The sequence below is a fragment of the Pleurodeles waltl genome, chromosome 8, assembly GCF_031143425.1.
Source record: "Pleurodeles waltl isolate 20211129_DDA chromosome 8, aPleWal1.hap1.20221129, whole genome shotgun sequence".
NCBI classification, from domain to species: domain Eukaryota; kingdom Metazoa; phylum Chordata; class Amphibia; order Caudata; family Salamandridae; genus Pleurodeles; species Pleurodeles waltl.
In genome coordinates this window covers 183,534,970-183,547,304 of record NC_090447.1, presented here as the reverse complement: position 1 = coordinate 183,547,304, position 12,335 = coordinate 183,534,970, and the positions used below count along the sequence as shown (strand labels likewise).

Genomic DNA, 12,335 nt, shown 5'->3' with positions numbered 1-12,335 from the left:
ATTACTACTTTGGTAGATCAAGAGAGGAGTTTTGCACACTTAACTTGAATGTAGGTGAGCAAAAGGCTATGTGTGGTGATTCCAGAGTCATCAAAGCTTTTTCAGTTCAGGTATGGGTCAGAGTTAAAATGTGTTTTTGTTTCCTGTAAGCTTGCGTTTGACCTGGCACTAATATCGCTCAGATTATGGATGAACAGTGCTTTCGCTAATATAGCCAATCACAACTGTTTTCAAGAACAGTATGTTTTCAGTATGCGCCCAAGTTTTATTGCAAGGGTGCATGTTAGCCAGATGGCTATGTTGTCACCTTTTTGTACAACCACGCACCAGTGGCGGAATAGCATTTACATATTTTTGTTGTGAAACAAGTTCTTCACTTCTTCGACTGAGCACCTATGTTCGTTCAACAGTTCTTATTTTGGTAATAAAATTAGGAAACTTCTTAAAAATGCTATGTCAGTCCCGTGTACATGTCCAGCTGTGCTTCAATTGCATAGCTGGAATGTAGGTATTCGTTCAAGATGCGGTGCATGGAAGTGTTGGTTGGGTGTTTAAATAGCCCATGAAACTTCCTGCCTTGTTTATGGAGTGCTGGAGCAATGGTAGAACTCAAACCTCTACTAGAGCAGAGTTTTTTGTGCTGCAAAGCTTGACCTCCAATTCTTTTTGGGCTTTTTCCTTCATTTTTTGGTATGGCATTTTCACTTTGGTGTTTTAGTGTCTTAGCGTTGCTGTGCCACAATACACCAGGACATTCACTGTTATTGAAGATGTTAAAGGGCATAGAGGTGCAGCGATTATAAAATGGGGCAGATCTTTTGAATAACGTGGTGGACCTGAAGAACTGCTGTCAGCTTGCCCCTTTCGCCTCTCCTACAAAATCATTCTAGGCATTTACAGTTGTGGGTATAAGAGTAGGATAATCAAGTTGCCTAATACCAGACCTCTTCTGCATCTGTATATAACCTATAATATTGTATCTGCTGTCCCTCTTATGGTATGGAAGAACTTGCAGGCTTAAACAACACACGGGCCCTGTATTTTCATTTTTCTTTCCTTTTAATTTAGGTAACAGCTAATGAAAATGTGATTGTTATGTTTGCTGTTTAATTGTTTGCAATGAAGTCTAATGCATGAAATTGTTGCATGCCTCCTAAAAGATGCAAACTGCTGCTTGAATGTAATATCAATGCAGCAATAGTGTGTGCTTGGAGGAGTACCTAGAAAGAGGTCTCATGATCTCAAGATGGCCGAGCACTAAGAATCTCCCCTGTTATAACTCACGTTTTCATTGGTCTGTATAAGCACGGAAGGAGGGTTTTCGGATGGGGAGGCCTAGTGGCATAGCTCAGCCTAGGATTCAGGCACTCTATGTGACTAGACCGCGTCCTGCTCTGCTACCCACTTCTGCAGCAGCCTGATAATCAGGCTCCCCTTTGCCAAGTGTACCTTTTCTGGGTAATGGCTAACAGGCACATCCTTAATTCAACTTAAGTGACAGTGCTAGGAAACACTGGCTCAATAAATCGAAGTATTTGTCCATGCAATAAAGTGGGAGACGACCACTGTGTAATTGTAACATGTATTCTGGATCCAAAGTTTGAATTGCTCCCAAAAGTGCTAGGTGGCTTTGCATCACAAGTGGGCAGACTGTGTTGAGCTTTCCTTGTTGATTCGGAAGGTATTTATAGCACAGCCAAACCAGTTCATACATATTCCTCATAAATTAAGAAATGTTTTGGGTATTTTTTTTTAATTTGCAGGCGAAGTTTTGAAGCTCGTAATAATACGTTCTATGGCATCTGTCGCTGTAGATACACATGTTGTGCATAGCCCGCCATCTGGTGTTGGGTCGGAGTGTTACAAGTTGTTTTTCTTCGAAGAAGTCTTTCGAGTCACGGGACCGAGGGACTCCTCCTCTTTGTCTCCATTGCGCATGGGCGTCGACTCCATCTTCGATTGTTTTCTTTCCGCCATCGGGTTCGGACGTGTTCCTTTCGCTCCGGGTTTCGGAACGGAAAGTTAGCTAAATATCTGAAAAATTACGTCGGTATTGTTGCGTTCGGGATCGGCTTAGTTAGGATCGACACCGAATCGAAGAGTGAAGAGCTCCGGTACCCTTCGGGGTAGTTTTCGATCCCCCTTCGGGGCCTGGTCGGCCCGACCGCGTGTAAAACAACGCTGATGGAACGGAACCCGTTCCGTTTCTGTCCTAAATGCCACAACAAATACCTGTATACAGACCAACATTTGGTCTGTAACCTGTGCCTGTCGCCTGAGCACAGTGAAGAGACTTGCGAGGCCTGTCGTGCGTTCCGGTCCCGAAAAACACTCTGTGACCGTCGAGCCAGAAGACTGCAGATGGCGTCCACGCCGACAGCTCACCGAGAGTTCGAGGAACAAGAGGAAGAAGAAACCTTCTCGATCAATGATTCGGACTCTGAAGAATTCGACGACCAAAAAACTGTGAGTAAGACGTCGAAGCCAGCACACAAGAAAAGTGACAAGGCCCAGGGGACGCCACTGCCACCAGGCCATGGCTCGACCCATAAATTCGGTGACCGACCATTGGCACCGAAAAAGGCCGAAATGGTGCTGAGATCGTCCGACTCCGGTCGAGACACCGGCGCACAGCCTTCTCGGGACCGAGAAAGTGCTGCTGAAAAACATCGACGCCGAGATATCGGAGCCGAAACTGCTCGACGCAGAGACAGCGGCACCGAGGAAGATCGACGCCGAGAGGGTTCGACTCCGAAAAAGAAGAAGGTCACTTCGGAGCCGAAAAAGAGTACAGACAGGGTTTCGGTGCAAAAACAACCCGCAACCGACCCACCTACCGGTTCCTATTCAGAGGAGCAATCACTGTCCTCTCAGATGCGAAAGCATAGATTTGAGGAAGAGTTGCAATCCACCGAAGTGGACCACACTCAGAAACTTATTTTTATACAGGAAGGAACAGGGAAAATAAGCACCCTTCCCCTTATTAGGAGAAAAAGGAGACTGGAGTTTCAATCAGATCAAGCACCACAAACAAAAATGGTGAAAAAGGTAACTCCGCCACCCTCTCAAAAGGTAACTCCGCCACCCTCTCCTCCACCTGTAACTAACGTTTCACCGGCACAAACTCCGTCACATTCCCCAGCTCACACCACCATGAGCCAAGGTGATCAGGACCAAGAAGCTTGGGACTTATACGACGCCCCAGTGTCGGACAACAGTCCAGAGGCGTACCCTACAAAGCCCTCACCACCGGAAGATAGCACAGCATACTCACAAGTGGTGGCTAGGGCAGCAGAGTTCCACAACGTGTCCCTACACTCGGAACCAGTCGAGGATGACTTCTTATTCAACACCCTCTCCTCCACCCATAGCTCCTACCAAAGCCTGCCTATGCTCCCAGGAATGCTTCGGCACGCAAAGGAAATCTTCAAGGAGCCGGTCAAGAGTAGAGCAATAACACCAAGAGTGGAAAAGAAATATAAGGCACCTCCCACAGACCCTGTTTTCATCAGCTCACAGCTGCCACCAGATTCCGTCGTAGTAGGAGCAGCTCGCAAGAGAGCCAACTCCCACACATCTGGGGATGCACCGCCCCCAGATAAAGAGAGCCGCAAGTTCGATGCAGCCGGAAAGAGAGTCGCAGTACAGGCTGCAAACCAGTGGCGCATCGCAAACTCTCAAGCACTACTTGCGCGCTATGACAGAGCCCATTGGGACGAGATGCAACACCTCATTGAGCATCTACCCAAAGAGCTACAAAAGAGGGCGAAACAGGTGGTTGAGGAAGGACAGAACATATCTAATAATCAGATACGCTCCTCTATGGATGCAGCGGACACAGCTGCAAGAACAATTAACACATCTGTGACTATCAGAAGGCACGCATGGCTACGAACGTCTGGTTTTAAACCAGAGATTCAGCAGGCAGTGCTCAATATGCCATTCAATGAGAAACAACTGTTCGGACCAGAAGTGGACACGGCGATTGGAAAAACTCAAAAAGGACACTGACACTGCTAAAGCCATGGGCGCACTCTACTCCCCGCAGAGCAGAGGCACTTACAGCACCTTCCGCAAAACATCCTTTAGAGGGGGGTTTCGGGGTCAAGCCACACAAGCCAGCACCTCACAGGCCACACCGTCCAGCTACCAGGGACAGTACCAAAGGGGAGGCTTTCGGGGCCAATACAGAGGACAATACCCTAGGAATAGGGGAAAATTTCAAAGCCCCAAAACCCCTACAACCAAACAGTGACTCACATGTCACTCATCCCCTCCACACAACACCAGTGGGGGGAAGAATAGGTCAGTATTACCAAGCATGGGAGGAAATAACTACAGACACTTGGGTCCTAGCAATTATCCAACATGGTTATTGCATAGAATTTCTGCAAATCCCTCCAAACATACCACCAAAAGCACAGAATTTATCAAAACAACATTCAGACCTTCTGGAAATAGAAGTTCAAGCATTATTGCAAAAGAACGCAATAGAACTAGTACCAAAGACACAAATAAACACAGGAGTTTATTCCCTGTACTTCCTAATACCAAAAAAGGACAAAACACTGAGACCAATCCTAGACCTCAGAACACTAAACACCTACATCAAATCAGAACACTTTCACATGGTCACGCTACAAGAAGTGTTACCATTGCTAAAGCAACAGGACTACATGACAACCTTAGATCTCAAAGACGCGTATTTCCACATACCAATACATCCAACACAAAAAATACAAGCGAAGATGATATTACGACTACTAGGCATGATGTCCTCATGCATAGCCATTGTCCCACACGCAAGGTTGCACATGCGGCCATTACAACAGTGCCTAGCATCACAATGGTCTCAAGCACAGGGTCAGCTTCTAGATCTGGTGTTGATAGACCGCCTAACATACCTCTCGCTTCTTTGGTGGAACAACATAAATTTAAACAAAGGGCGGCCTTTCCAAGACCCAGTGCCACAATACGTGATAACAACAGATGCTTCCATGACAGGGTGGGGAGCACACCTCAGTCACCACAGCATACAAGGACAATGGGACGTACATCAAAGAAAGCTGCATATAAATCACCTCGAACTACTAGCAGTTTTCCAAGCATTAAAAGCATTTCAACCACTCATAACTCACAAATACATTCTTGTCAAAACAGACAACATGACAACAATGTATTATCTAAACAAACGGGGGGGGACACACTCGACACAGCTGTGCCTGCTGGCACAAAAAATATGGCAATGGGCAATTCACAACTACATTCGCCTAATAGCACAGTTTATTCCAGGGATCCAGAATCAGCTTGCAGACAATCTCTCTCGAGATCACCAACAGGTCCACGAGTGGGAAATTCACCCCCAAATTCTAAACACTTACTTCAAACGTTGGGGAACACCTCAAATAGACTTATTTGCAACGAAGGAGAACGCAAAATGCCAAAACTTCGCATCCAGATACCCACACAGGCAGTCTCAAGGCAATGCCCTATGGATGAACTGGCCAGGGATATTTGCGTACGCTTTTCCCCCTCTCCCTCTCCTTCCATATCTAGTAAACAAATTGAGTCAAAACAAACTCAAACTCATACTGATAGCACCAACGTGGGCAAGGCAACCATGGTACACAACACTGCTAGACCTATCAGTAGTACCCCACGTCAAGTTGCCCAACTGGCCAGATCTGTTAACGCAACACAACCAACAGATCAGGCATCCAAACCCAGCATCGCTGAATCTAGCAATCTGGCTCCTGAAATCCTAGAATTCGGACACTTAAACCTCACACAAGAATGTATGGAAGTCATAAAGCAAGCCAGAAGACCATCCACTAGACACTGCTATGCAAGCAAATGGAAAAGATTTGTTTGCTATTGCCATCATAATCAAATTCAACCATTACACGCATCTCCAAAAGATGTAGTGGGTTACTTACTACACTTACAAAAAACGAACCTGGCCTTCTCTTCCATTAAGATACACCTAGCAGCAATATCTGCATACCTGCAGATTACCCATTCAACTTCACTATTTAGGATACCTGTCATTAAAGCATTTATGGAAGGCCTCAAAAGAATTATACCACCAAGGACACCACCCGTTCCTTCATGGAACCTTAACATCGTCTTAACCAGACTCATGGGTCCACCCTTTGAACCTATGCACTCTTGCGAAATACAATTCCTAACCTGGAAAGTTGCATTTCTCATCGCCATCACATCTCTAAGAAGAGTAAGTGAAATTCAGGCATTTACAATACAAGGACCTTTTATCCAACTACACAAAAATAAAGTAGTCCTAAGGACCAATCCTAAATTTTTGCCAAAGGTTATTTCACCGTTCCACCTAAATCAAACGGTAGAGCTACCAGTGTTCTTCCCACAGCCAGATTCCATAGCTGAAAGGGCACTACATACATTAGACGTCAAAAGAGCACTAATGTACTACATCGACAGAACTAAAAACATCAGGAAAACTAAACAACTGTTTATTGCATTTCAAAAACCTCACGCAGGAAACCCAATCTCGAAACAGGGTATAGCCAGATGGATAGTTAAGTGCATCCAGATCTGCTACCTTAAGGCAAAAAGACAACTGCCCATTACACCAAGGGCACACTCAACCAGAAAGAAAGGCGCTACCATGGCCTTCCTAGGGAATATTCCAATGCACGAAATATGTAAGGCAGCCACATGGTCTACGCCTCACACATTTACCAAGCACTACTGTGTGGACGTGTTATCAGCACAACAAGCCACAGTAGGTCAAGCCGTACTAAGAACCTTATTTCAGACTACTTCCACTCCTACAGGCTGAGCCACCGCTTTTGGGGAGATAACTGCTTACTAGTCTATGCACAACATGTGTATCTACAGCGACAGATGCCATCGAACTGAAAATGTCACTTACCCAGTGTACATCTGTTCGTGGCATCAGTCGCTGAAGATTCACATGTGCCCACCCACCTCCCCGGGAGCCTGTAGCCGTTTGGAAGTTAGCTGCAACTTTGTACATTTGTAAATATATTCAATCTTAGTTAGGGACATACTTATTCACTCCATTGCATGGGCACTATTACTAACAAACAACTCCTACCTCACCCTCTGCAGGGAAAACAATCGAAGATGGAGTCGACGCCCATGCGCAATGGAGACAAAGAGGAGGAGTCCCTCGGTCCCGTGACTCAAAAGACTTCTAAGAAGAAAAACAACTTGTAACACTCCGACCCAACACCAGATGGCGGGCTATGCACAACATGTGAATCTTCAGCGACTGATGCCACGAACAGATGTACACTGGGTAAGTGACATTTTCATTCCATCTCCCAAACTCTTTTTTCTCATCACTTGTCTGTATGTAGCAAGAGTTATATGAACGTGATACAGATAAAATTGTTGTGCATACAGTTTTATTACCTGTAAAAAAAATAACGCAGTGGTACATGTTACAACTTGGCAGTGCGAAGTCTTCACCAGATAATCTCTGGGCGGAGATTAAACAGAACACTGCATGTGCTAAGTTTCATCCACTTACATTTAAGTCGTTCTTTATAATTTTTATTTTTTATAAATTAAATATGTGTTTTCTCTTTCTTTATGCTGTTAACAGGCATTTTCGAACACTGAAGAGATTATATGGGAGGCAAGTAATAGTAAATCTGCTTGGAGCGAAAGAAGGAGAAACCATGCTGAGCAAAGCCTTCCAAGTATGTATGTAGTTATACAATTGAATAATATTGGCGCTTTGCATTAATTTTAGTGTAATGAGAAATATTTCAGTAAAATGTGAAGTTATTCAACAAGTACTTTTACATTTGAGCTGCACTTATTTTGCATATAGCAGGGACTCATTTCCAGAGAAGTAAATTTTTTAACTCCTCATCCCAGAATCAGCCTTCTTTTCTGTGTTTCTAATACAATTTGCTCTAAATCTGCCTGAAATATATTTCTGGGTGAATTATATGTTGGCAGTATGTATGGTAACAGTGACAGCAACAGCGATGGAGCATACATACCACCAACATGAAGGTTCACCCACCCGATTTACTTGCGTGCGGACCTTCAATTTGGCCATGGCTGATGAGCGGACCTGTAGACATTTTATACTGTTTCTTACCGCCAGCTAAAGCCTAGTGGTAGAAAACAGTAAAAACATTAAAATCCCCCCTCGCCATGAGAGAAGACTCCCATGGTGAGAGGACCATTATATGGTTTTTCTGTACAAAAAGAAAATTCAGTTTCAGGATTTTCCTTTCGTAAAGAAAATAAATTACTCTACACTAATGTACATTGCCAGGATCCTCTATGAAGGTGGTTCCTGCCAATGTTTTTTTAAAAATTTTTTATAAATGACAACCTGGTTATTGGTCATTTATAAATTAGGTTGACAGCGTCTTCACCATAGAGGCAAAGTAATTTACTCTGTCCTCCAAAAAATAAATCACCTCCTTAGTTCTTAAAGATAGTTACTGCTGACCTACCCCCTGTACCTGCTAAACACATGAATGATTGACTATGGTGTCTTTTTGTGCTCTAGTTAGTAAAAATAAAACATGATTTGACACTAAATTAGCATACATCAAAACAGATTCTATCCCTAAACTGAATATTGAGAGCACCTTCAGTCTGATTGGGCAGGGAGGGTAGTGGGTTGGTTGCGTTTGAAAGACAAACAGGGAATATAAGTTCCTCCTACAAAGGGCAAGCAACATTTATGCATTGACTCCTATTTTGGATGCTTCTGAAACCAAGTGTGTAATGCTTAAAATACTCAAAGAACTGTCAGTTCCTGTGACCACACACTGATAGTGTGCTCCTTGATGGAGTTGGTTGAAGAAAAAACCTTTTTTTGCAAATGGTAGAAAAAAGGTTGTGACTCTTTTTTGCAACCACTTACCCCTCCCCATCTGTCCCAAACATGCTTTCCATACTGACCGTCTCTAGCTTTGCTTCTTTTGTTCTCACTTCTCCTGAATAGGTGTACGTGTTAATGTTTTTCAGGACTTGGCTGTAGGTGGCTTGAATTGAGACATGCTGTGTCTATATTGTGGGCTAAAAGCTGGCCCATCACTTCCCATTTGCTGGCAATATCGTTGCTCCATTTTGCGTTCTCCCCATTTGTCAAGGGTATGCATACGTCATACCTTTTCCCGTGTTTACTCCTCTCTGAGTGCATCGGCCAGCTACTGTTAACATGCGCTGCAGTCATTTTTTAAGCATTGTCTCGGGACTACTTTTTCACTTTTTTAAATGGATGACCGGTCGGCCCACACTTTAAGCCATTAGAGCTCCGATCGGGAGAAGATAAACCACTGGCGGTTCAAAATTGCTAAGCGGTGTTAATTCAGCAGCATTAGCTTTATGGCTGTCTAAGTCGCAAAGTAAAACAGATTTCAAGTGTTAGAAAAATGATACCATGTGGGAACAGTATCCAGACCCCTATCAAAGACATCAGTGGGCCAGCAGCGCCGAGACTACAGGCTCCTTTCATTGCACTTGGCTTAGCATGTACTCCATCATGGAAAGTAACATTTCCTTTTATTCTATGTCACTTCGCAACGCACTGCACGACTCGTCTGTCTCTTCAGTGTGTTCAGCAGATGGAAAGGCACACGATCCTGCACGCCTCCTTCGACTTGAAGTTCATCCCTTTCACTTCCATTTCCTTTCAGTAGGTTGAACGGCCGCAATTCCGCTGCACTTTGTGTGACACCATCAGAAGTTCCTGTAGGCTTGCGAGGCTGGCGTTAGCAGCCTGTGGCAGTGTTGCCGTTCATTGGCTCTATCAGGTCAGTCTTTTTTCCCCACCGCCGTGCGAGTCATGCCCTGTTTTTGCTTCTTTCTTCTGCTGTACACCCCACATGGATCCGGGCCCGGTCTCATCAGCCTTCGCTGTTCTTACGAGGGCCCCCCCTTTGAGCAGCCTTCCTGTGCGTCTTAGTGACTCTTTTCATATTGTGATAGAGGATGAGAGCTAGGCCTTTCACCCAGTTCCCTGTTACTGTTTTGTGAGCGAGGAGACATGCCCCGGACATCGTGTTACGTAGGTTCTGCCGTAGGGAGGGTACAGAGAACCGTTGTGGGATGGGTTGGTGGTTCCCAGCCGCATACATTGTGTGGACGATGGTGGGCGACATGTCCTTCAGAAGGTTGAGTTGCCATCTCCCTTATGATGTGCAGAGGAGTAGCGAGTACTGTACTTGTATCAAATGCCTCAGAGTTTTCAAAGGCCCAAAGCTCAAGCTATTGCAGGGACCTATTGGCTTTGCCAATGCTTGTTTGAGTTAACGTAATTTGGTATCTTTTTATAAAAACCAATCAGTATAAACCTCCTGCTCTAGGAAATGTTTAAAGCTACTATTACCTCTATCTCTCTATTTTGCATTCGATTTTTGTAGAGTGCAACATTATCATTCAGCTGCTTGGCGCTATTTAACTGTTAATAGGGGTATAGAAATAGGACAACTAGTAGTAATGGTTAATCAGGTGTTAAGGAATTTCCTAAATTGGGAAAGAGAGACTTGGAGTCATAAATTCAAAGGAAGAGGGCCTTGATGGCCTTGTATCATCAAATACAGTAGACTTGTATGATGCAATTAATACTGAAAAAGCTAGTTCAGTATTACTTTGTGTTGTTGATACATTTTAAATGAATCAGAAAGGTAAGCCTGGAAAAATGAAATTTTTGAGAACCACAATATGGAAATTATTGAAACGTTAAATTATAATTACCTAAATCCATACAACTACTTGAAGACTCAATATTTTAACTGAGGTGTGTTATATTCCAACTAAGGTTCCAACATTTAAATCCCACAAATGCTTCGGATTCAATAAATGCCATTAAGAGGACATTTCGGTTCATCTGCTGGCAGAATGTCATGAAACTGAACAGTTTTGATTGTTTATTTGTTGGCAGTAACCCTAGTGTTTATGTAAACCTATTGTGAAAATGACTACTTTGGGGTAGTGAAAAGATCTTCTGCAGTTCTCTCCCTTGTGAATTATTGGTAGTGGATCTACTAGCTGTGTGTAAATTGATAAGATAAATACACCTAATTTTAGAGAATGGAGGCTCGAACGAAAATGGCCCCTACCTTTTGAGAAACAAATATATTTTTCTTTTCCGTTGATTAACCCCTTCGCTGCCAGGCCTTTTTCCCCCTCCTGTGCCGAGCCTTTTTTTGGCTATTTGGAGCAGCTCGCGCTTAGGCCCTCATAACTTTGTGTTCACATAAGCTACCCACGCCAAATTTGCGTCCTTTTTTTCCAACATCCTAGGTATTCTAGAGGTACCCAGACTTTGTGGGTTCCCCAGAAGGAGGCCAAGAAATTAGCCAAAATACAGTGAAAATTTCGTTTTTTTCAAAAAAATTGGAAAAAGGGGCTGCAGAAGAAGGCTTGTGGTTTTTCCCCTGAAAAGGGCATCAACAAAGGGTTTGCGGTGCTAAAATCACCAGCTTCCCAGCTTTCAGGAACAGGCAGACTTGAATCAGAAAACCCAATTTGTCAACACAATTTTGGCATTTTACTGGGACATACCCCATTTTTACGATTTTTTGTGCTTTCAGCCTCCTTCCAGTCAGTGACAGAAATGGGCATTAAACCAACGCTGGATCCCAGAAACCGCAACATTTCTGAAAAGTAGACAAAATTCTGAATTCAGCAAGGGGTAATTTGTGTAGATCCTACAGGGGTTTCCTACAGAAAATAACAACTGAAAAAGAAAAATATTGAAATTGAGGTGAAAAAAACATAAATTTTTCTCTACGTTTTACTCTGTAACTTTTTCCTGCAATGTCAGATTTTTCGAAAGCAATATACCGTTATGTCTGCTGGACTCTTCTGGTTGCGGGGATATATAGGGCTTGTAGGTTCATCAAGAACTCTAGGTACCCAGAACCAATAAATGACCTGCACCCTGCAGTGGGTTTTCATTCTATGCCGGGTATAGAGCAATTCATTTGCTGAAATATAAAGAGTAAAAAATAGCTATCAAGAAAACCTTTGTATTTCCAAAATGGGCACAAGATAAGGTGTTGAGAAGCAGTGGTTATTTGCACATCTCTGAATTCCGGGGTGCCCATACTTGCATGTGAATTACAGGGCATTTCTCAAATAGACTTATTTTTTACACACTGTCTTACATTTGGAAGGAAAAAATGTAGAGAAAGACAAGGGGCAATAACACTTGTTTTGCTATTCTATGTTCCCCCAAGTCTCCCGATAAAAATGATATCTCACTTGTGAGGGTAGGCCTAGCGCCCGCGACAGTATATGCCCCAAAACACAACGTGGACACATCACAGAAAATAGAGCTGTTTTTAGCAAAGTGC

General features: G+C 43.6%; 1 protein-coding gene across 8 annotated transcripts in view; it reads left to right on the top strand.

The window, feature by feature from the left end:
* SYNJ1 (synaptojanin 1) overlaps positions 1–12,335 on the top strand; it is a 767,318-nt gene that overhangs the window by 120,639 nt on the left and 634,344 nt on the right. For all 8 annotated transcript variants that reach the window (XM_069204034.1, XM_069204040.1, XM_069204035.1 and 5 more), the window contains exon 8: positions 7,610–7,706. In XM_069204034.1, the coding sequence (XP_069060135.1) occupies positions 7,610–7,706 (97 nt within the window). The remainder of the gene's footprint in view (positions 1–7,609; positions 7,707–12,335) is intronic.